Raw genomic sequence first — 26,917 nt, 5'->3', positions numbered from 1 at the left:
GGGGGGGGGGGAGGTCGTTCGAAGTTATTTTGAAGGTGTTGAAGGTACCGCGATATAAGAAGAAAGACGGATATGTCAGCTTCACAACAAAGTACGGACCAAGTACGAGGGAAGTATGCCAGTCAGCCACCCAGCCAGCCAGCCACCCAGAGTGTTTCAGAGTCAACCAGCCCACGTAATATAAAGAGATATGTGCCTTGGAATAACATTACCATTAGGAGATATAGTTTAGCGGAGGCCCCAGATGAAATGAGATACTGTGGCTGAATCATGCATGAGCGAAGGTGCGATTCGCTATCTTGACTTCCTGGCTATCAACGCCCAGAAGATACCTCCTCAACCCCTTGACCTCCGCCGTCTAAGGGTACCACGAGAAAAGTGAATATGCGTACAATATTCACACAGTCACTGATGTAGCTGCGGTGACACTTTATTAAACGCGTTATTTGCATCGTTTGGTACCTTCTTCTAGAGCACCCCCTATTACCTCCACCACCCTTGGCCATTATACTACATCATTCGGCATAGGGGTAGCGACCCCCGCTGATTAAAAACTTACTGGATCCTTCTAGAACGTCTGAGGTACTCCTCAGAATTGGCCTACTTTCGTTCTTATATTGTGTATATATTTTCTTAACATACCTCCTGATCTCCTTAAACCACCCCAGCTGCTTCCCTGGCTGAGGTCTGTTCACTACTTTAGTATCTCCAGCATTGCCAACGACGGGGGACTACCGGTCCACTGCTTATATCGTGCACACACATTATGCTAATTTGTCTTTTAATCTCGCGCCATGCGTCCACAACTGCGGGACCACTTTTTGTCGCGTAAGATTCATGTCTCCTCGCCCGCAAGTCGAGGTACTACGCGCGGTATCTACTTCAAAAGGACACCCACCGATAAAAAGGGTACCCGGTGCAAGCCAAGTTGCCCGTGCAGCTGGTGAGAGTGAAGGAGGACACAGAAGAAAAATAAAACAAAGAAATAAAAGAAGAAATTATCTGTAGGTCAGGTAGCAAAGAGAGAAATCTTGAAGGGGAGTGATAAGAGGGCAAATATAGATACCAGGTACCTGTCTCTTCCTACTGGAGAACATTTCCTCCAACTCTCGGGACGTTCCCGGTAAAGCTCATACAGCTTGCAGTAAGAAATCCGCATAGAAAAAAGGGGGTAGCACCGCAAGTAGGTACAGGGGTGGAAACACTTATGCATTTATGCATTCATATTTCTGTGGTCTCCACCTCCCCTAAGTCGGCGTAAGAAGTCGACGTGGTTCCCCGTACACGTTGCGGTGCCGTTGTCGAGTCTCGGCACCAGTACCACTACCAATGCCAGTACCCGGTACCAGCAACCAAGACTGGCGTGCACAGGGTCTTGGAGGCAAAAGCAGCGCTGCAAGTAGGGAGGATCCGAAGGGAGGGCAAAGTTGCTCCGGAATAATAATATACGCCGGCGTTCGCTCGCTCGCTCCGTCGGAAAAAATCTGAATATATGAAATGTAATGACGAGCCAAGAGAGGGAAGCGACGAAGGAGAGTGGGAAGTAGCAAGAAGAGAATAACAAAGGACAGAATAACCGTTCTCCTCATGGTGACGCTCAGAGGACTTCCGGGGGGGAAGGACGACGGCGCATGCGGTCTCGCTACTTCTTTAAACATCCACCAGGACGCATCATAGACTTCGGTATTAATCATATCCATGAAGGTCATTAATAACCCTGTAACCTAACCCTTTTTGCTCCATCCCAAAATCATTCCCAGGACCCATCTGGTCTCGGATTATAATTCCACCCAGTACCATGAAACAAAGCTAATGAAATGGTCTAGAAAGTCTAGTATGCGTAAGGAATAAAGAATAAAATTGCGTGAATTTTCTGAGAAACTGAGTAAGCAAGTAAGCAAGCAAGGAAGGAAGGAAGGAAGAAAGGAAGGGCGCTGGAGTCAGGACGTGGCCTGGGCCGGGGCTCCGCCTATCACCGTGCCGCCTCACGGTGGTGAATACATTTAGCCTGGTTAGTTTACAAATGAATACAGCGATTGAAGCAACTTATAATATCAATGTACTCGGTGCTCTCTCTTACTCGACGGGTTTCGCCCTTCAGGGTATCTTGGTTCCACCCACTCGCGGGGCTCCATACAGAATGGCCATATTAACTTGATAATTAGCTCGGTTATACGACTTGCAGATGAGGAAAGACTTGGGACGGACGTCGGCTACCCCTACCAGGGTGGTGCCAGTGTTCCTTGCTCTGCTCTCCTATGCTATGCTCGGCTCAGCTCTGCTCCGTTGGTTGGATGGATATAGAACCCTTAGTTCGTATTCCTCTCCCTGTCTGCCAGGAACCCCTGCCTTGTGCTTGCCTGCTTCACTGCTTTGTTACGTTGCCTGCCTGTGTACTTGTTTGGTTCCTTGTTCGATCAGTTGCTACGTATATGGTGAACTACGTCATTGGTTCTTCTTGGCTCTGGTATCCCTCAGTGCTGCTTCCTTGAGGTGTACGTATCTTGGAACCGGATATCATTATTTTATGGTTCGTGTAGAATTCTCGGGAACCTCGTGATAACGTCGCGACGGGGATGTCTTGTGTACGTCAACAGGTTCGCCAACTGTGAGACTTTGTACTGTGAGGAAACACGTGGTCGGGGTACCACGTGCGCCACCACGCCGGAAACCACGTGGTCCCCGTTCTCCAATGGACCGGACTTCTCTTACCCCTTCTACGTTCTACCGTTATCTATGGTAGTTCATTCGATATTTCGTCTACGTGCAAGTTTTATTGGACTTCTTATCATTCAGAAGGTGCTTCATTTTTTGGTGCATTTTTTTGGACTTCGAGAATTTATGTGTCTGAGGTGTTTTTTTTTTATTATTAACCATCGATGACGGTCATATAATGGAAATACACGGTATAACGAATAACTTGAAAATGTTGCTCGCACGTTGCGAAGAGTTCCGAAGATTTTCAATGGAAAACAAATAAATGAATGAAGAATGTCATAATGCCAACAATGTGAAAGATAAATGTCAGATGCGTAATGAGTGTCCGAGAAATCAGGTGAAAGAAGAGAGAAGGTGAAACAGATCGAAAGTGTATCTAGATGGCGCTTAGGGATCACAAAATGGCCGCAGCAAGGATGGAAATAATGGCGAGTACACTCAGCCTACGCCATCGTGTCCTCATGTCCTCAAAGAGATTGTGAAGGCCTTTCGTGTACGCGACAAGGAATACAAAGTACATCGTAGGCGCATTCCAAGAGATGACTGGCATTGAAATCTGCCTTCGAGAGTGCCGCACCCGCCTGCCTCTCGTCTATGACCTGAATACAGAAGATGGCCGCCATATTAGGTTCCCCTCTTCGTCGTTCCCCCGCTACCAACCGCTTCACTTCTTCGCTTCTTCGTCTCTCTTTATCTTCTCGTTCTCCAATGGCTCCGAGGATCGCTTCTTCGGAAATTGTGCCTTTTCTGTGCTACCAAAACATAACATACCAAGTTGTAACAAAATATCTGCAGACCCTGAACCATCCAGAGCAACACTAGGACTAAGGGATGCTAACAAAAAAAAATTAATTTAAGGGTGGCGATTTTAGAACGACATTAACACAATTATACAAAATTTCGAACACCTGTGATTGGTTTTCAAGACAAAATGGACACTTTACTACGTATTTACGTGTCTGTCCTCATTTTCCTGCCTACGTAAGTTCACGTCTATAACTCTGACATTGTCGACTACGTTATTCCTTTTAATACGATATTTCATTTAGTTTTCCTTAGATTCTCTACCAATTTCTTATTTTCCTCGAAAAGAAACATGAGAACCCGGTACACAAGGAGCGGTGCTTGTATGCTCTGTGTATGCACACGGTACGCAGTTCACCACAAAGTGCCATCACGTACGCAGTTTAAGGGTTTATTTATAAAAACTAAAAATATAACAACGTCATACACCGCCATTATTTTCCACGATTATTCTCGTAAAATCCAAACGTAAGAAAAATTCTTAATATATTTTTTAACTTGTCAATTTTTTTAGCCATCTGTCCTGAATCTAACATCTTTTTTTGTCTGTGACATTAAAATCTTCCTCTACTCCACGTGCACTAGAAAACACATCCGGACGTGCATTGGGTATCATAGGAATACTCGAACGGAACACGTGTGCCTATAAGCAAGCAGTAGATTGAAACACATGCCTGTAAATAAATTTCTCCTAGCAAATAGAAACGCCTGAAAACTGGACACAAGCTAGAATACATACTTATATACAGAAAGACTAGTAGAAATATGTTATATAGTCAGTATATAATATAATGAAAAAAAAAGAGGGGCAAGCACCTGTCTTTACGGTGTGGGTGATAGAAGCTAGGGGCGATGAAAGTAATGTATGCACCCCTGACTACACAAAGAAAAGTCAGACCGGGAGCCACCTGAACTGCAGGTCTGGGCCAGGGTCTCATTTGGGACCGGCTGTGATCTTCATATTTGTTATATAACCGTATAATAACGAATTAATGTACCTAATCACTTGAGTTCATTTAATCCGCAAATAATGGTCGATCAAAATTTTTTTTATTTTATAGCAAACGTTCATATAAAATTTAGAAAAATTAAGATAATCGACCCCTTAAAAATGCCTGCCGAAATTGTATCGCGATTCTCTAGTGGAAATGACCCGCCATGCACAGCCACTCGACCCGAGTCCCACTAACTGCCGCAAGTCAGGCTAAAACGTAGTTATTACGGGCTGTGCCGTGATTATTTTCATTATGAGACGTTGCGATTCTTATCTGCCGCTTCCCACTGTGGAACCGGGGCTTAGATTTCATGTTTTTTCTTAATGATTCGAGCAATTAGCTACGCTGAGTGCCCTGACTTCTCGTTTCTTACCTCAAGTAACTAGAATAGCTCGTATTTGTAGCGACGCTACCGATTTGCGGGATACATGACTGTATATATATATTTATTTTAATAATGAATTTTTGCGTAAACTTTTTTTATTAAATTTTTAATTAATTCATAACAGACTGACCACGGTTTCTTTTGCCTTAAAGATAACGACTCCCGATATTTATTTTACTGCACGGGAGCCCGATAGTAAAAATCAGGTTTGACGCGTCGGGATCCTTCAGCGACGGTGGACGTGCCGAAAGCGCGTAGCAGCGTCGCGGCGCACTCGTGTATTGTTATGTTAACGCCCCCAGAAGTAACAATCGGAACGAGCACAATGGCGGATTCGTGGGTTGGAGGTGGGGAAGCGATGGGGAACGAGGAAGCGAGGAGACGCGAGGAAAAAAAAAGACCTTATCGCATTATCGTATTGCGGCGCCTCCTAGTCCGGACTTATGTACGACGCCTCGCGACGCTCTTACGTAAATTTTTCAAAAGGTCGGAGAAACTTGGATTCCATAAAATCTCTCTCTTCCCGCGCTACCTATACATTGCACTTATGCACAACTCTACAAACACAATGCTTATCGAAATCCATCTTGACGTTTTGAAAAATTAATTAAACTTACAAATCCCATCTAGAGTGTATTAGATTTTTCAAGTTTTATAGCCTTTGATAAATTATAGAATTTTTCAAAATCATTATTACTGACAATCTTTACAATGTAGTCCGTTATCTTCATTGGATTTAACAAATTTTCATTTTATACTCTTATCATTAGATGCGAGTAGCACTGATATTAACTGTGAAAGACATTACAGCGCTGCATCCTAACGGTAAGCATAAGGGTTGTTACCTAGAGAAAGGGGATGCTCGAGGTTTTGGCTGTAGAAACGACCGAACGTTTCCTCTGATATATATACATATATACTATACATATATACACATAGGAAGTAGGTACAGGGTATAGTCCAACCCCCATGCCAACGGGCGGCCATGGGTGGGTGGTGAATATGCAAATGTAATTGATATTACTTTTTAAATATTCCCCACTCTACAGCCGCGACCACCCGTCTGTTGTTCGCTCGCCTGCAGCAGAGGGTGCGCCTGCTTTATACACTCTTATTCTAAGTGCCTTTTACCTCCCTTCACAGCCACCCCACATCAGTAAAGGTAATTAATAGGCTTGCCGAGACCTACGCTAAGATCTCGCCGGATAACCGGCTGGAACTGTTACAAGTGGCCCGTAACGAAATAACCGTGTCCCCAACTTCCTAGGACCTTTACTTTTCTTATTTCTCTCACCATAAGCACAAGGCTCGCACACAGTCCCGTACAGTGGGAAACTTAATAGACCATAAGTATTTGTAAAAAATATATATATTTGCATGCTGACCGGATATTATAAATTTTCCTATGTTAAACTCCATGACAAGAAATACGAGCAGAACACCGTCATTTGCGCACAAGTAGAATTCTTAGAGCATCTAAACACCCGTATTCCTCGTTCACACCTGTCTATTAGATAAGTACCAGCGTCCGTGTACTATCTGAAAAAGAACTTAGAAAAAGTAAATAAATATTTACCTACGTTAAACGTTCCCGTCTATTATCTAATTTTTCTTATACTTGCAAAAGTTAGCTGCTCCCCATAAAGACGTAATAAACTAAAAGAAAATATAAAACGCAATGCCGGTAGTATTAACTGCTGGTACTTACATTGTTGCATCGCATGACTTCCTCTTTATATGTTGTCTTCCTCGATTCTCCCATCAACCTGGGCTTACAATCCTTACAAAAAAAAAGTTAACAAGATGCCAGTCTAGGCACTGTGCGTACACTCAATGTGTATATTTTTCAAATTTCTCCACTACAGGGCTCTATATAGACAATTTCCAGACCTTTCTATCGCCACATACTTTCTCCTTCGTGCTTAGTTTCAACCGCTCTCTCTCTAACCCTGTACCACCTGTAACCTCTTAGTGCCTTCTTTCTTCGCCTTCTGTTTCGACTGTTCCTTTCAAAAACTGACCAGCCTCAAGTAAATAGTCATCCAGAACCAGCCCATGTGACTAAACCAATATTGAACCATAATTTCTTGTGAATATTCATGCAGCTTATCACTTGTACCATATAGCCACAAATAAAGAAATATCAGAGAAAAATAAGTCTGCAACATTGTACTTATATATATATATATATATATATCTACACATATGCTATATAGACAGATGGTGCCCATAGCAATAGCGAATTCAGTAAAACTGGCATAGGATTAGGAAACACCCATAGAAAGCACCATGGCACAAGTATAGACGATTGAGACAAGCAAGCTGAACTTTACCTCGTAACTTTCTCATGGTGACCACCGAGGATATTTCAGTATACCGAGACACTTAAAGGAGCAGAGAAAAACACCATAGAAGAGATAGCAAAGAACGGCGAAGACATTAATTTAGCATCGGCTCGCGTCGGCTTGAATTCCGACGCTCGCCGGCCAAATCGGGCAGTGGCGGCGCAGCAGTAGCCGTCGGTATATAAAGTAATGGTTCACGGGGTGCTGGATACGCGGGGCCCCATAGGGCCCCTCTCGGTACTCGTTTTAGCCACGATAAATCTTACGGGCATTATACGCATTGCGTTAGGGGCGGCTGTGATGGGGGGCTTAAAGTTACGTGAATCGCCGATTCGCGTAAGCGTGGGCGCCGCCGACGGTAAATACGACGTTAAATAATTCGACGTCGCTTGGGATATCTCGCCACTCTACACGGTGCAAGAAGAAGGATTTAAGAGGACGCCAATGAAGACGCTAATGAATGGGAGGGTATTCCAAGTATGGCGTCTAAGACGTACTGATGTCTGCCGCGTTCTTTGAATTATTATTATAGGTACTCTCGCTACTTCCACATATATATATATATATATATATGCACTGCCTGAATAGTCAGGTTAGGTTAGACGTCTCTAACAGGATATCACTGTAACTACCATGTCCTTCCTATTCGCTATTCCTGAACCGACTATCTTTCCTAGATCCTGGATCCATATCTACCCTTCAGGATCTCTGTTAAGATACCCCCAACTATAGTATCTGGTTAGACTGGATAAGGAGATCAGACGTTTAATTTTTTCCTCTCCTTTTTTCTATCTCTTCCTGGTTACCTCAGACACTCCGTACACTCTTTATACTCGATACGACACTATACGCAATAAGATATATGGTAATGAGTTTCTGTGAATAATTGGGTATACGTGGACATATACACAAGCAATGCCGTTACCTGACTACCTACTAGCTTACCTGATCGGGTAATAAAATTCTTACTGCATTTACCTACCGGTAACCAGTTATTTAATAAATTATCAATTATTATATTATGTTAGATATCAGATTATTCACATGTACCCTAATGCGATAGTGATACCCGCATTATGCCCATACGTAAAATTATACTCCTTTATTCTTTCCTCGAATATCATTCATAATGCGATACATCCGTATTAAAAATTCATATACATAATTTATATGAGGTTATATGAATCCCATTAAATCACGATAGACCCAAGGCAAAAATTCCCGTTTTTACCTAGAAAATCTCAAAAGTTTATTACAAGGGTAGCGAACTATTCGCGTGCATTGTCCTTACGCGTGGGTACCTACACGACAAGTATATACACATGTGCATATATGAAAAGAGAGAATAAAAATAATATTACGCAGGATTCTTCTCGTTTCACACAGTGACTAGTAGAAATTATTAGTGTATATATATTATAGTGCACAAGGTATACCTGAGCTTATATACTGTATGTATGGCTAGGTATACATAATTATGTATATATACATATATATGTGTGTGGGGTAAGTTAGAACAATAATAATAATGTATACCGGTACCAATACAACAACCTCCGTAAGAGTTGCGTGTTGCAGATAATTACCTGGTTCCCCGTGGTAACACACTAGCAATGGCGGATTCCCCTTAGTGCTATATATCAGTATGTACTGGTACTACTTACTAGGTATAGTGCATACAGTATGGTGTTGATATACTTAGACTATATTGGCATTGTTATAATACAACGACTTTAGCTGGATTCAGGCATTCAGGCATTCGGGCGACGTCACGGTATGGTGTTTCCCGTCACACCGTTGGTTTCAACGCCAATTAAACACCCGCTTGTCAAGGAGACGGCCCCCACGATTCTCTGCGATTCGTTGTCGCTGGCGCACGCGATGCGTTAGCGCCGTTATTGCTGCGTGTTATTAGCACTAGCCTTGCTGCTGCGTGGCCGTAGTAGCATTCGATATAGGTACCAGCCTACTTGGTTAGCTGCCATTTTGTTTTACGGCACAGAGAAAAATATTCGAGATACTCTGCTCTTACGGGTATCTTTGGGGGTAATCGAATTTTGAGATCGTTTTGAAATTTTTTAATGTTTTTGGATTTAATGCTGTTTACGATATATCTGCGAGAACACGCGATTCGCGCGTGTCTTGATATCGTTCTGTAGGAAAGCTTTAGGGCGACGCTGAGAGAAGGAAAAATCGCGACGCAAGTAGGTCGCGGTTGAAATAACAATAGAGCGATAGTGAGAACAGGCTGTGCGTGCTTTGATAAAAAGCCCGTAAAAGTGGCGAGCGTCGCGAATTTCGATATTACCTTGTGAACGGGGATGGAAGTACGTGAATCGTACTTTGCATTGAGATCAATCCGCACTATGGGTTTGCGTTACGTGCTTTCTTGTGAATTAGCCTTAAGGTAATTTTAATATTCCTAAAACCGTTTTTGAATTTGGAATTTTTAAAATTTATTCTCTCTTTATGAACCACGTGTGCAATTGGTATGACAGTGGTTACTTGAAAATTGGGTAAGGTTATTTTTTTATTTTTTTTTTTTTTTAAAGAAAGTATAGGCACGCAAGTAAGTTATAGGTCGTGGCTTATCAGTGAGAAAAGGAAAATGTAAAGCTTTTGATATTAATGGGTCAGTCGTTACGTAGACTCGGTACGTAAGACGTATGCCTGTATAGTTATATACATATGTAAGCTACTCCAGTTGCAAAATGCGCTGAATAAATTACGTAAATCATTATTTAATTAAGGTGCTGAACCGGGCATGAATAATAATCTTATATATTGTTTTCCAACAAACGGCCCATAGGCCAGTATCGCGAAGGACGTTCGCGTCGCGACGTCTCACGTCGTTTGTTAATTCTTGAAAAGTTAACGTATCTGTAATTTAACCGTAAGCACATAATTACACCATTGCGTATATCAGTAGATATATATACCTAAGACGGTATTGGCAACTGTTATTATTACCAGTGTCCTCATTAATTTTGACGAATAAAACGTTATCTCCAAATACGTATGAAAGAAAATTTCAAAATTTTACGAAGAAAAAATAAGCCCTCTATTAACAGCATATATGGTATTCCCGTGAAAAATAATAATAATAAAGAGAAATAAGATGAATCTCTAAACTCATCGAATTAGCCGGGAAGGATTCTGACTCGACGACATCTCAATAAATTAACCCACCGTCTGGGGGTCAAAGCCCCCCCTGATAATCAGCCCCCTATGGCGACGGCACCGACCAGAAAGGGGATGCTAGTTTTAATCACATCGCAGCTCCGAATCTCCTCCTGTGCCCATGGGGCCGTTTTATTGAAATGGCCGCCATGGTGGGTGCCTTAGGCCTTATTAGCTCGTCACCATTCTATGGCTAAATCTAAAACATATTATACGCTGTTATACAATTTTATTCTTACCTCGTATGCCTTACGTTCTTACGTGATTCTCCTTTGTATCATGAACCCTCATGGGTATGATATCTCTAGGTATCTAAATACCTATGATATGTAAAATACCAACTGCTATCTCACTAAGCACAGGGACGCAACAAGTTTTCGACGCGCTCTTTTTCACGCGGCTCCTTCGTTCCCTCAAACACGGAAGCCATTTGCCAACCCGTAATGGGATAATTAGCGCACGAGCCGCCGATCCGCGAGATAGGGGGCCAGCCTTCCTCTCTTGCGCAACAAAACTTGCACGTAAAAAAAAAAGAAGGAAGAAAAGAATTCATCGTCGGGCCACTGACCATCTTGAACCCCCTTCGTCCACAGTGTAATGGCTTTCGCGTTATTGCCTGAAACTCTCACCAGAGTTCCAAGTGCAGGTAATTTGATGATTAGAAAAAAAAAAGGTATAATGCACCTGAATGCATAGATGCAAAAAGTTGGAACTCGCTAGGAACAATTTTTCCAACCAAAACTCTTTGCGAGTTTCAGCTGTACTGTATTAGGCGCATGTAAGGAGGGTTTGGTCTATGGGACTTTTTGAGGGGGTTTCGATTTTTAGGGTGTATGGGGTTGCTGAAATAAGGAGGGGATTTCTCGTTGACTGACACAGCATGGGATGTATAGACGTTCTAGACCCTTTATTAAGCCCACCTCGAACCCGCGCCACCATAGCCCACACTTATCCCCATAGAGACCTTCCATCATTTTAAAGCCCGTCGAGTTAAAATTAGACGGACAATTTCATTTGAAGACTTCTCGATTGAATGGAAGGCCGCGTGATGATTTAATTCTGTAGCCTGGGGAGGCTAGTAGACGTCACTAGGGATTTGATACTCGTCCTTCTTTGCAATATATGTATACTTATACCTATGTACTATATGGTTTGACGTTCGACTACTCACCAACGTGGATATTAGGAACGGTCGAAATTTCACCAGACTTTATTTCGAGGCCGGTCTCCTGACTCTATTCAATTTTGACCGTAGATCTAAATATCTCTGGCTATAGTCAGCTACCGATATACCCATAAGAAAAAAATTGCCATGAATTTTTTGGAAAAATTTGAAATTTTTTCTTGATAATTATAATAGTATAGATGACTTTTCGAAAATATTTTTTATCTTACTCTCTTCCTTTATCACTGACATATTACACGTGGCGACATCTCACTTTTTACTGGATTAAAAACACTGAAAGCATCGACGCAATATCCGGGCAAGACAAATAGCTTCTACAGTAACATACGACGCATATCTGTAGAATAGTAATTAGCTATCGCTGATGCCTGATATGTTCCTCGCAAATGACGCGTCAGGTGCAGCTGTTGCGCATCGTTCCGCAATGCGGGCCGATGCCTCCGCTTGAGTATTTTTATTTTGCGGTTTAATGCCTTGTCGAGTTGCTGGTTCACTCCCGCGGAGTGTGAACCGAACACGGGAAAACGATAATCGCTCGCGTGCTCCTTACCATTAGGTGAACACAGGGGACATACAAAGGAAGAGGTCAAATTCAAATATGAATATTAGGTACTACACATAAGACGCACTTGACTCCCGTTAAGTAATTAAAATGTTATTAAAATTTTAATTGAACGCCACGCTAATAATAAATGATAATAAATTTAATGCGAAAGAAGAAACGTTAATTGTTTATGCTCGAAATAAAAACGTTGGACTTTGGTTCTTCGGGTTATGGACAATATGGATATTGACTGTTGCAGAATAGGTCGTTGGTTTCCCTGGTAAGATTCAGCAGGACTTCTTCCCACGCCAATTGCTGATAGTCGAGCCATCCGCGTCGGGTAGCCTCACGAATCGCATGACGTCGGTTCCCGAAGCGACGGATAGCAGGATCATCTTGTGGAAGAGCGTGGAAATATGGTTGGCTTTACCATCCGACAGTCTAGCCTAGATCAAACCAGTAATCATCCAGTAATAATCTCTGATCACGGAAGATATTGCACATTTTCCCCGGAATCACTGCTATTCCGCAGGAAGATGCCCCATGTTCCAGGGTGGTTTCACGGTCTAGTCTTATTGTTCGCGAACACGCGATCCGAATTGCAGTCCCTCCCTCTTTCGTAGGGCCCACCACTCTATAGTGCACCATAGACACACGTATACACCATAACAATTCGATACCGTGAATCGAGCGAAAATTAAAAGTAACATTGAATTTTGCATCGCTGGTACTGCATTTTCTCTTACGTCTATATACATAACGAGGGGCCTTTTCGACGGGATAGGAAAGATTGTCAGACAGACGAATGAGCAGACGCACAGACAGAGGGACTGGCAGTCAAGCAGGCACGCGGGACGGGTTTAACATTGTGAGCTTTTTTACGCGTCTGCCAAACAATTCTCTTGCTCGCTTGCGAATGGCGACGTGGCTCCGCTCGTGGTCCCAAGGTGGGTCGGTGTCGGTGGGCCTCAGGCACGGAGGACGGGCCCCAAGCTGTACCATTAATCATCAGGGTAATTCCATAGATGGCTCTTGGCTGCTCAAAGGAGTGAGCGATGCATGCCAAACTTACCTCGTGCATTGCCTTAGAAACGATCTGCAAAGGTGTGCTTCTTTCCCTGGGCCAAACAATCGGGACTGGGTCCATATCGATCTGGTTCAGCCTCAATAACAAGATCGGTAATTTAGATTCTAAGCCAGTCAAGTGAGTACACTACCCGAAGCTCATTTCGGCAATTATGAGGAATTGGAGATACACCTCGTACTATACAGTAACGATCCATCGGATCGATCACTGTGCCGGTGGTTCCGTCGACGAGGTTTGTCGACCGTTGAAAATCCGTATTTATCAACCGGGCCTTATTATACCGCCGAATGATCGGTGTAAAGCAGCCTAGTTACATCTGCCAATGGTTACGAATGACGGTGAAGCAACCAAGAGGAGAGTCGAATCCCGTCGAACGTGAATCAGGAGCGGAATCGGGACTCCTGCAAAAAAGATCGGACTCGTCTTCGAAGACACGGTGGCCACCGGCCGTCCGAACAATGTCAGGAGTTTAATCAATGCATTTAGCCGAATTCCGTCTGGACCAAATAAAAGGCGAGGCGCGAGTGCGGGCAAAAAACGGCCGCGTGCGACGACAGGATCAACTCGCGTTGCTTAGGTATTCCGCGAGTGTAGGAGAGACGGGACCCGAGAGCGCTCTCTTTAAAGTACGTATAAAGGGCGCACAAGGGAGTGGTCCAGCTCAGAATCCAAGAGGAGGTAAAACAGTCAGAGATAAAAATACAGAATTACTTTTACTTGAATACCCAAGACGGGAGGAGAGCTACACGAATTTTGATGATTGCAAAAAAGTCAACCTTGAGATCCATCGTTTTGGTCCATTCGACTTATCATTTTTTTTTTCTTCTTACGTTTGATGAACTTTGAACCTCGGATTCAATTAGCCACGCTCTTACGTCCAATTCTCATTAGCATACCTACGGATGTAATATACTGGGTGGCAGCTTCTTCTAGATCCTGTTACTATTCCAGATTTCGTCCTGCGTCTCTTGGGCTTTTTCATTGAGAGTCAGCGAGTCTGCCGTGCTTCCTGCTCTTGGATTCTCTATCTCGGTGGACATCTCCAGCGGCAAGCAGAGGTTGCCGCTGAAACCCCGACAAATAAATCTCGACCCTCTCTCCTTCACTGACTCACTCACTCACTCACTTACTCACTCCCTGACTGACTGCATCGAGATCTGAATCGCATATCCGCAGGCCGTAGTCCACGTTTCCTCCAGAATTTCAGGCTCTGAGGTTCGCGAGTAGAATCCCAAAACCGATCGTCAAAACGATCCGTGACGAATAGCTGCCTTCCTTCAGATCTGATGATCCTACCGGGACAAACTCCACAAGGACAACTGATCCTCCGCAAGATCACATTATCAAACGATGCTCCTTAACCATGGCGATTCCAATATAAAACGAGTCAAGCTCAAACTTTTTATTACGGCTGCCACTGAGGCAAGAACGTTCACCTAGACAGAACATGTTTGCTTTTTTAAAAATAAAAAAATTTTTTAATCAATTTAAAAAGCATAAAACTCAATACATAATGGAGACAGCTGTATTCTTGGTCCTTTGGAAGTATGGGTACGTCAGCTCCTCGAGAAGATATCCTGTCATGGTTCCCGCTCATAAATGTCCTTAAGGCGCGATTCGCACGCGATGAGATTCGTTGGCCGATAATGACGTCAAGGATGACGATCCAATGAGAGTCCAGGGATAGAAGCGAGAAAAGGATACAAAGCCAAACGTAATGGCAATGCGCGACGTATCCCAATATACTATACTAACTATATGCTACGGTATATAGAAGACTGAAGGAAGGCAGAACGAACGCAAAGAGGATAGGGAGGATAGGGAGGATAGGGAGGATAGGGAATGCACTGTAACTCAGCCAGTAACTCGTTACGCCTGTCGGAAGTATAAATCAGCCAGTAAAGTCTACGTTTGGGCCTACAGAGCGAGGAGTCGCTCCGTGGAAACACCTTGTAGGCAGTCACGGTACACCTTGACACGAATGGACGCAAGGAACGAACCGAAGAACGCAGGAACACAGAAACGAACCGACAAGGAGGTTAACTTAACCTCCAATAAAGATCAAAAGAAAACCGGGTATCTTAGAATTAAAAAAAAGAAACAGAATCACACGTCACTTCCTATTGCCATGTTTCTCATGGTTGTTTCTTCCGTTTCTTTTTTATTCTTTATTTACTCTCTTTTTTTCATACCGGAATCCACACGCCCACTCAGGCTTGTGCAATAAATGTAACTAAGCCTAATAAAGTACCGCAGACTGGCATGAAGTTGGCGCAATGTCCTGAACGCTGTGCTATTCGGAGCGTAGCACGAGCTACGCCTGGAGCAACAGTCTTAGTGTTACTTGGGGCAAAATATGTATATACAGTAAGGAACTTGATAAGGCACACATTATCTTCGTTTAAATTTAGACTAACGTATAGGATGAGGAGTATAAGTTAATTAGCGAAATCCTAGAGCAAGTGAAGTCACATAAGAGTAGCTCTCTATTCTGTACGGTATATTACCAAGTATCTAGAGTGTAGAGACCACCCAGTGATACAGACAAGGCACGCGTCAGTATCCTTAATAACGAAAGCCTAGAAAATTGGAGTTTCGAGTGAACCGCAGAATTTAAGAATAATCCAAGATAATCAGATAATAGTTTTACGAGTATAGTATGCCCGATATTAGCATAAGACCCAAGGTATAGGAAACGGAAAGCAGGAAGAAGACGAGGCCCCAGAAGTGCTCGAGTCCGACGAAATAAAACGGAAGACAAAGAACCGACCCCATACGTACCCCGTGCGGGTCTCTTAATGTCCCCATGGTTTTTTAGCCCGGTAATAATCTGTAATTAAGGCGACTGGAGTGAAGCCCTTCTTTCAGGTACGCCAGTGACGTCACTCCTGTCACTAATAACGTCATCGCATGATTCTTTCAGGTGTAACCGTAATACTGGCAACGATCATGATTTTCCATAGCGAGTCAGAGTAAAGGTGGGCACTGTTAATTTCCATTTTTCGTGACGCGCCCATAGCAGCATTGTATTGTCAGTTCGCTCCGAATACATTAAACATGACGTCGATGACTGGATCATTTTGTCATGAGCGTAGCGCAGTACCGTATACTCAAACTGCGGCACCACCGTGCATATGTAATTACATTGCCAACCAAGAAGTAGTCGTGTAAGTCAACAATATAGTTTCATCCTTTTCTTACTGTCCTCGAAAATTATAAGTCCCCGTGCCAAGTCAGTCCCACATATCACTACCGTATTAGGCGGGGCCTAAAAGTAGATTTATAAAGGTCACTAAACTTCGGGAGTAAGTTGTCGATTCTATGAAGAATAAACAAAAACCTCCTACTTCTTTTCCTTTTGGCCCTCTTTCTCATTCTTATGATATGTTACTATATATTTATATGTATCTTTTATCTATTCCATATCAGTGCTAGATCATTATACATGGAGGATCCGTGATCCTTCCACGAATACTAGAGACCTTTCTCACGTTGGTAAAACCTTTTGTACTCGTACTGGATACGTGGAGACTTTTTGGGCGCCACTCGTGGGAAACGCTGACGTGATTCTTGGTACGATTTGTGATAAAACCTCTTTTTTCTTTCCTTTTGTTTTTTCATTGCCATTATTGGAAGGCTGACCAAGCAAGTGCCGAAGGTACAATTTTACAGTCGTGAAAAATCGTATTAAAAAATTACTATCATGCATCAGTCAAAACAGGATTCCAAAATAGTTTGGCAATGCCTAATCTTAATTACCACCTAAATGTATAGAGCAATATGATAATATATTTATATACCTTTTTTTCATATTATTTAAAAAGGTGACAATGGCTATTAGCCGTCTTCAGGTTAGTCCCGCTTACTTTTAAGGTGGTTTCTTGCAGGTGGACGAAAAAGAATTTTTCGTGTATCACTGATGCTATATATATAGTATATAGTATATAGTATATATATAGTATATATATATATATACTTCGTGTATACGTGAATGTCCATATATATAAGCACACACAAATCTATTCACTGTATCGCGTCTACATTATATTGTCCGCCGAAAGACACAAAGTCGTAAATGTCTCTGCACCCACGAAGAAGGGTATCACGTAGTAGTGGTTCACGTACGTCCGTCTATCCATCCAGCCATCCATCCGTACGTATAGGTAGCTAGATAGCTAGTCAGCCAGCTAAGAAATGTATCTAAGCGGGTCGCAAGCACCTAGGATACGCATAAGATCCTTATTGGACTCTTCTTACAGGTAGCAATCTTTTCCAAAGACATGTAACAGTGCAACCAAGCAATGACTATAGTATCCCATGATACGCAGAGAGAGAGAGAGAGAGAGAGGGAGAGAGAGAGAGAGAGAGAGAGGGATCAAGTCCCGTGGGAACCCTGACAGTCACACGCACTGAAAACCATACTCGTACCCCATACACTTCAGCTGGACAAGTAAAGAGAAGAGACCACGAAGAAGTCGGAGTGACTCCCACTGGCCAAGAAGTCTCATGATGGCGAATAAAACCAGTTCCTCAGCAAGGGGCTGGTTATCAGGATAATTCAGAGAAACTGGGTCTTACGTGCCCAATGAATTTTTTTCTTTTTTTTTGTCGTTATCTCCATAGGTCTTTCCACTTTGATTCACCATGATTTTTATTTGAAGCGACGATATTTAAATTTCTCAAGGATCTTATTCCTGTACGGAGCTTATTTATTATTGGGTCCTAAGCGGGCGCTGCCGTGTCCTGGGCCTATTGTAATTCAGGACTCCTCCTCGTCAGGACGCGATGCATAGTTTCGCGTGTCGCTTTGTTTTTTACGCTGTAAAAACCGTGGGCGAGCGGCGTGTGTCAGAGAACGAACGTTGGCTCGGTCACGTCACGTCATGTCACGTTCGCGTTCGCGTTCGTGGCTCCGTCTGTACGTCTCTAGGTCCGTATGGAACGTCCATTTGTACGTCCGTCGCTCGGCCGATGTCTCCGGTGCGCACGTCTTCGATCCGTGAGGGCCGCACCCTGGTTGGAATCCTCCGAGAAAGAGTGACTCCTGGGGCAAAACCCAATGTTGTGGATACGGAGGCCGGCTATCGTGGGCCCAACTTTTATATCCATAGATATATTGGTCTAGCCTAAAGTTAGAAGTCTACTTCGACTTTGACGCGAGCTCACAAGATGTTCCGAATGGTCAGGTGCATTTCTAGAGTGCATCCTGCGCCGGGGAAGGTTGCACCTGTCTTAGGGCAATGGACACGAGATACCGGTTGGGTTCATACTATAACTGTATATCATCGTAGCACGTTGGTATTGGAAACTTTTGTGCCGGTCGAGTTAAACCTAATCGTCGTTGATTAGATGAGAAATTAAACATAGGGGGATACGAGATTCTATTTTATTTATACTAAGGATCGACTTAGGGCTGGTTTATATATACGGGTGCAGGTTATTAGCGCGAACGAAAAATCTCACCTGCCTCGCTACACTAGTGAGTTCCGCGACTTGGCGATTTTATCGTCGCCGTAGCCGATTCGAAACGAAGCGGAAAAAGCGTAGCGAGGGGATCGCACGATGCCTGCGTAAGTACGTGCGTGCGTGCGAGTCGATCTTGGATGTTGATTGTACGGAGAATAAGAGACAGAGATAGAGCGAGGGGTCGAAGGAAAGAATTATGCAGGAATGAATACAAACGAGAATAGGAGAGAGAGAGAGAGAGAGAGAGAGAGAGAGAGAGAGAGAGAGAGAGAGAGAGAATGACGATGCGAAGGAATAAAGGTGAAATAGCAAAGAAATGCGGCCTCGATGCGCAGCTACAATGACGTGGGATAATAACTTGATTACGAGAACACTTTATCGGAAAATCATAAAGCAATTAATAACCTTCATTAGAGACGCCGCGGAATATAACAATATAATTTTGTTTGATAGGTAATTAGCTCACGGAGCTGGTAATTGCGTTAATTGAGACTGGGACCGAGACCCAGACCCAACCACGTTACGTTACGCAAGACCCCTATAATATTTATCATTCAAACACAGAAATCATCGTATCTCAATACAAACGCTTACTGATACCTCATATACGTATATAGTCTTATATGGGAAATGTTTAGTGAATAACTGTTATAAAGTCATTATCAGTCATTGGGATCATCGAACTCAAAGTGATAATAAAAATTATTCCACAGTCTATTGCTACAGTGTGACTCTTCGTCAGACCTCCATAATTCCGTGCCACTCAATATGGCCATGGCATTCAAAATAACACGGAATACTTTTCTTTCCGTCTACCATAGTTCCTATACGCAATGGAAGTGCCGCCCTAAGGCTGTATTCTACGGCGACATCGCGTACATCTGCCCGCCGCAGCGGGAGTCTTTTTTTGGGAATATCGCGTAATAAAGTCGTGGATGCATAATACGACAGTAAAGGCCTTCTGATATTTGACATTTTATAAGCTCTACTTACGTGCTCCTCCTCATATTAAGCATAACCAAGAATTACGAGGTAACCCGCTATGAGACTCGCCATGAAATTGAGACACACCAACCGGAGAGACTTTAATCATTATAAATTCATCGAATACATAAAATTTAACACAACGACCAAATTTTTCTCTAATTAAAATTACCAGGGAGCAGGAAGACTTTGGAAAATTCTTTGACCGTGTCCTAGGATAAATTAAACAAAAATAGACGCTTCGTTTCCTCCATTTTATAAAGTTGTTCCTGGACCAAAATGCCTATTCATGAGAGCACTCCGAGGCTTATAAACGCCGTGCTATTAGGAATACAATTAAACTGTGCATTTCTCTTGCGTTATTTAAACCAAACTATGGGTTGGACTTTGGCCCATAATTTTAAGAGCTGTCCAGCTGCAAGTACATATAAATGTATATAATCATATAAATAGCAATAGCGTAAACGTTGGTTCCCCGCAAGACGTATTTTAATTCTTATTCCAGAACTAACGCGATTGGATCACCCACTCTCGTAGATAAGACAAGAAGAGAATAAAATGTCAGAACATTACCAATAAGCATATACACTAAAGTATGTATACACTAAAGTAAATCCGTATAACAAGCTATCCGAAAATAACCTATAGAAAGGCACGACATCCGCGTCGGAGTGGGCTGTCTGAATATCGCGTAACGGCACCCAAAGCGTCCCGATAAATCGCACAGTAGGTACGTGTCGACCCGGTGCGTCTCGAAAAACGGTACCCTGAACAAAGTATTCCTTGCGGAACCCATAGGAATCCTGTGAGCTAAGGCAAAACGGTATCCGCACCACAAAACGTATTATCTGTCCCCTATCTCTCCTCCACCAACCCCCTTGGTACACACTCTCTCTCTTTCTCTCTGCACAGTTAAAAGAAATTTTGCTGTTGAGAATACAGGACGGCATATCGGACCTTCTGGCACTACGCCGAGTCATTTTGGATGCAGCCGCACGTTCGTTAGAGCGTCTAACGCGTCGCGGCGCACGCGTCCCGCCGTTGCGCCTATACGGAGTTGTTTATGTGGCCGGGAGCCTGTACGTTTCGCAGGAAGCATGTGTATCAGAAGCGATGAATATGTATACCTTAATTCGCGGGCTAATTGAATAATTTGTAAAACGCGTAAAGGAGAATGGGAAACTTTTATTATTTTTTTTAATACTTTTTAATATTATTCCGTTTTTTATAATCGCGTTATACTTAAGATTACTTCTTTTTTTTTTTACCTTCCTTTACCCATCACTCGCTTCTGGCAGTCAGAGTGATATGGTACTGGTCATGGGTGCTACAGGTATATCCCGATAATCATACGGTTTTACCTGAGTCTGGCTCTCTGGTATGGCGGGATCGCGCAAAATGCGGTTAGGCACTTTCAAGCCGACGGCTCGGAGTTTCAGGAGCGCAGATCGTAAGTGAGAGACGCCCGACGTCGTTGTCCCCCGGAAGATTCTTCGCCGGGTTTCACGAATAACTTGTTCGACGGGTCCATCGGATGGATGATCGGGAAGCTGGGAATCCTCCTGTGCAGGTTAGGGGAGAAGCGTATAACACGAAGAGGGTTGGCGTGGGGAGGGGGGAGGGGATAATTGCGCATAAACGACCGTCGTGATGATTCTAAGAAGCGTCGGGACGTCGTCGTCCTTATACCAAATAAACACGAAGGACTCTGTACGGTTCGTATGGTGGTTTCAAGGTGTTAAGTCTATTGAATAACTTTTGGATAAAGATGTTATAAGCTACGAAATCTTTTCCCATGTAATATATCACGCTCGTCGTTTATAAAAACGTCTCGTCCCATATAGAATGAATTCCATATTCATTACGTCTATCCGTCACTCGTACCTTTAACCACACTCCATTCATTCATTCGGTTCACTCATTCATTCGCTCATTCATTATCTTATTGCAATTCGCCATCGACTTAACGCGCCAGGAATTAACCGCTCCAGCGACGCCGGCATATATTACGTTACATTAGACTTTATTAATACGGACAGAGAGCCAAAGGACGGAACGCGTGCATATCCATACAACCTCGTATGCCTTATGGTTATACGGCTGAAGATCCTTGGGGCGTTTCTATTCGTTATAGTAATACCACGTGGACGCGTCCCGACGCTAGGAACGTCGAGCGTCGCAGTCTTCGCGGAAAGATGGATGAACGTTCAAACGAGCTGGTCGGATCGACGCACGTTATTCCTGGAATGTTAACGCGCGTAATCATATTCTTCCCTGTTTCGTGCGTAAAAACTCTAGCTGGCAGTGATGTATGCCGTTGGGGCCACGGATCGCATAAGTAAACGGGGCCCTAGGCCCATTCATCAGTTAATAGGAAGAGCCCAAGAGGGAACGGGGGAATATAATCAGGCCCCCTTTTTCGTACGAAGTGATTTTTTTTTCAAATTTACATACAATTTTGAAATTTTTATAACGATTTTACGTCCGAATATTTTTATTGTTTACGCTATCAAAAAATTGATAAGACAACTTGGGAACCTTTGGTAAGATCATATACGGGCATCTGACTCTGGCAGTATTTTCTTTTTGTAAAACACAGAAAGTCAAAGCAAAGTTCCACTCGTTTTATCGATGGTAAAATGCAGCTGGAGGTTATTTGAAAAGCAGGGTATCGAAATGTCGGGATTCGCGAGTGTTCTCCTCAATGAAATGTATGTGAAACCTCCCATGGAGGAGGATGATACGATAGGACATACAGCAGTGAAGTAGATGGAAGAGGAGGAGAGGAGAAACAGAGGAAGCAGTGGTCCTTTGATCCTCGACAGTCGCTGTTGGCAAACAAGAACTCCGTTACCAGTAGCAGAGCCACCAGGCTTTAATACTCCATGCAAATTTACGGAAAAGAGGCCCCGAACGTTGGGCCGTTATATTGCTTTCTGAACAAATCACTACCCTCGCTCTGGGATACTTATTAAGTGTCTGCGACTGGATCACCAGGTAGACGCCGTTGCAGATTTATTTTACAATATGCCAACCAAACAAAAATTCAGACCTAAAGAAGAATGCGAAACCAAAGAATTAATTACAATATAAAATAATATTGCTCGTTGGAATACATTGTATACAAAAAAATCTCCAGAAATCTGACGTCACGTCAGGCCCCATTTTACGGTAGGGCATCTGTGTATAACGTGTATCTATACACCCGGACTTCCAATTCTTCTCGTTTCTTCTCATTCCAGCATTCCCATCGACAAAGTCCCGATTCAACGAGCCCACCCCCTTCACCCCCCACTCCACCCCTACCCACACTGACATCCTTAAACATTTTACATTGTTTTGTACTTCTGTAGTTCGCCTTCTGTCCGTTTTACTTCTGGCGCAATATACATACAATGCGATGCAATGCAGCCCGATCAGGAGGCGTAGGTGCGACCACGTGCACGGTATGCATCTTCGGCTTTTGTTTTCATCTGTATTTTTTTACTTTCTTTACCTTCACCCTCTTTTTGGGTCTTTATGCTCTTTTTTTTGGGACTCACTTATATGTACGGTAAGACTACCCAATATTTTCCGGGTACTATTCCCCATGGTATAGATATATGTATGGTATACGGTCTGTATTTCGAAATACAGGGAGAATTTACCCCGTTGGAAATTAGGGGTAGTTTCCATGACGGCGACTGTAGCTCTTAAGGTCGACCGTGGAGAAGTTATACCTTGTAAAGCCGACACTGATTTGCATACTATTTATGTAGCATCGGTCATCAGAGCGATAATTCAGCTCGTAAGAGTCGGCGAGGCTTGAAGACGGTCGCCCTTGGCGATACTTGAGAATTTCCTAGTGTTGGGAACCGTAAGGTCGGGTTGCCTGTATAACGTGCTAGGGTGGATATTTTACAACCCTTAACTATCTGGTCATACTCTCTGTAAGATATATATATACCATTCAGGAAGATCGTGTCGATCTTACAAGGATTAGTATCAAACCTGAATATATGCACTTCGTGATCCGCGAAAGAATTTATTCCGTTACTATATTTATTACGTGTTCCCTAGGGGTGAGGAATTGCGAGATTTCAAGGTATCTTCTCGGAATCTCAGAGTCTGGTATCTTGAGAATTCTCGAGACTCTTTTTATGGTATTTAATATCTAATAGTACCCGTGACGTCACGCCGGGACTGTATCCTCTTATAAAATGGTGTCTTGCCATTCGTACCATAAGAATATATACGTATAGTTCGTATAGGTGGAATATGATATTACTATGCGAATAAATGTTAAGGTGTAAGACGAAGTAAATATAGTACGGACGTGGTATACATTGTAATATATATATATAAGGTAAATGATTAAGGTACTAAAGGTACAGGGACTCGGAAAGCATGGACTCCTAGCGAAGTACCTTTTTTACCATAGCGGCCAAGGGAATGTCATCCAATGAGGGTGAAGTAAAGGGAAAACAAGTAAAATAATGATAAAAGGCGGAGCCCGCGGCGTGATTTGATTGGTCGAGATATCGCGGGCGTTCAAGTCAACGTGAGAAGAAGAGGGGATTGTCCTCTCCTCTTCTGCCTCCTTCGTAGCTATTCTCCTCTCTGGTGTCCTCTACCTCCTGGTCCTGGTTTTACCCTGGCCTCTCTCCTACCTCTCTTCCCGTATCCCACTCTGAGAGTCTGTGGTCCATGATCATGTCCCGACTCTACCAAGAGCCAGAGGCAGGAGAGCTTCTCTTTATATTTTCTGTCTCTCTTATTCTGACCACGATTCTTATCCTGGAAAATCCGAGCATATGTGCATATGTATATACGAGTGATTCGTATGAGCATCAGAGACGTCGCGAAGAGAATTTTTGAAAGATGGAAAAATTTTTTATTTATTTTTCGGATTTTCCCGGAAACTCTTTGATAGCTGGTTTATACCATATGGAGGGAATGTGTAACTCATTGATAGCATTGATTAAGTAGGAGATTTGGTTGGGGTCGTGGAATCAGTGATTAAAGTATATTGACTCGTGATACACCATCTGTGCTTCGATACACCCTCGATATTTCGCTATTGGCAAAATTAATAATCCAACGTTGAGGTCTGGCACCAATTGGAAATGACTAATTCTGGATATGCTTTTAGATACCTTTATGGCATGGTCATACCCTGTTCTATTCTTGTATTATATCCCTTTATTAACGCCTAGCCAACCAGTGGCATTTAGAAGATGAAATCGATCAGAAAATTGATTGAAATTACTTATAGGATGGAATTTTTCTTTTTTTGTCTAGAAGGGATAAAAAATATTTTATTCATTATTTTATACGTAGATATAAGCATCCTGCTATTATAGTCAGAGTAGGTCTTTTCAAGATGGCGCTGATACATCCTCACCCTCTGATTTCTCTATCCTCTCGTACTCATCCTAAGGGGGATGGTCACCCCCGAAAATTAACGCCACCGCGAATCAAGACGACAATGTGATTCATCAGTTAAATCCGCGTGCATAATCCTTTACAGCGGCCTGTTCACCCCCTCGCCCCCCAACACTACGGCCCTGGGATGTATGGGGGTCGCTGGCACAGGGATGCGAATTATAATCACAGTTGTGGTTAGCTGGGGTGGTTCCTGGGTATTTACCCAGCATGCTCGCCGCAGTACATACAGCAGGACACAGGCACACGGTACAGCACAGGCTAGATGGAAATCTGCAGCATTCAGAGGCACTGGCCAAGAAAATTGGCTGACAACATTCGCACCAGGATACCAATGGCACCCTGGACTCCGGTGCTACCCTGGCTGAACGAAATTTCCGAGCGACCACCGGAGAGGTCGGTGGTTGTCAGATCCACGAGGAAAAAGAAATCCAACCCCTTTCCTTTATAGATGTGATTTTTACAACGTCCCACCGCATACACGGAATTCATTCGCTTTGAAGTAGCGACGCTTGCGCGGGAATTTTGAAAGAGATGATTTATCACCTAATTTATTTAATACTCTGTACAAAAATTTTCTTTGGATATGTGCATTGCATTATCATAATTAATTATCCAAACACGCGGGGATGTTTAAGCTTTCGAAAATTAACCGATATGGGGAGTGTTAATGAGCGGCTCGTGACGCTGGTGGTTTGAGTCTCGGCTAAATAAATCCGGTTTGATTGAATCATTGTTAGGTGAATCGCGTTAAATACCCGTGAAATTAACGGGGCGATTGGTGGACGGCACGCGATCACTGATTGGCCCGGGGGCATTACTCTTAAAGTATCATTAGCTCTGTCAACTGATGATTAATGATGTATTGACAGGCAGGATGTGTGGCCGTGTGTGAATCCCGTAGATCCAGGTGTGTCATTTCATGACACGGACACGCTTTCTCCTTACGTATTCACATTAAATATATACATTGCCTTTCTGTATTTCTTTAATTCATAGCTTATCATATATCACTTGCTCAATTATAAATGATATATATACACGTGTCATTAATTGACGAATAATTTTAAATCCTAAAGTATCCTCAATCTCTACGCCCCTAGAAATGTCACTACCCTATAGAAACAACAACTTCACGTGAATTTTTCGATATCATTCTGAGGATAGTAAGGTGTAATAAGAGAGTCGTAGGTGAAATTATTTGTTACAAAAGAAACATAATTTCTATAAGGAAATCAAAGGGCGATTTTAACGAAGCAAAAACGTGCGAACGAGAAACGTGCATGTCGCACGTGATAATTGATTTCGTCACGCTCGCTGTTAATATGCGGTTTGAGTGGAAATCCAGTCAAATAACCTATAAGGCATACGAGTAATCCTTGATCGTGTTAATCATTAAAAATTAAAGTAAATAAAAAATATATACGTACACACTATCACGTATTTTTCTAAATAGCCCAGATTCCAGAATCCAAAATGAAGCGGACTCTCGAAACTACCCTTCCTTTACCACGGAGGTTAATCAGCCTTTTGTGGCCAAGTCCAGTGAATAAACGGTCCAGGGGTAAAGTCGGTTAACACCCAGTGAAAACAGCCACCCCATATAGCTTTTCTGTAGGATCCTCTATCTTCGAGCGTGCAAGATTTGTCTACTCCAGTGGACACTTAGTATTAGGGGTGGACTACCGGACATATGGGAACACCATGTGGCCACCACAGAACTACCAGGATGAAACCATGGACAGTTTACCACCCTCCTTTCACCTTCCACCCCTTGACTACCCTCTTACTCTTGACGG

The 26,917-nt window shown here is 43.1% G+C and overlaps 1 protein-coding gene across 7 annotated transcripts in view; it reads left to right on the top strand.

The window, feature by feature from the left end:
• LOC107266170 (protein downstream neighbor of son homolog) overlaps positions 1-26,917 on the top strand; it is a 127,649-nt gene that overhangs the window by 54,474 nt on the left and 46,258 nt on the right. For 3 of the 7 annotated variants that reach the window (XM_025083359.1, XM_015736385.2, XM_015736386.2), the window contains exon 1: positions 2,284-3,699. The exons of 3 other annotated variants lie outside the window; for them this stretch is intronic. Coding sequence is in view for 1 of the 4 variants with exons in the window: in XM_015736383.2 (XP_015591869.1) it covers positions 3,650-3,699 (50 nt within the window). In the remaining 3 variants the exon portion in view is untranslated. Of the gene's footprint in view, positions 1-2,282; positions 3,700-26,917 lie in introns of those variants that run through there. One more of the 7 variants, XM_015736383.2, reaches the window with a different exon arrangement.

Source organism: Cephus cinctus, unplaced genomic scaffold (genome assembly GCF_000341935.2).
Source record: "Cephus cinctus unplaced genomic scaffold, Ccin1 Ccin1_scaffold0299, whole genome shotgun sequence".
Taxonomy (NCBI): domain Eukaryota; kingdom Metazoa; phylum Arthropoda; class Insecta; order Hymenoptera; family Cephidae; genus Cephus; species Cephus cinctus.
Note: the sequence above shows the minus strand (reverse complement) of the source record. Positions and strands in the feature narration are given on the sequence as shown.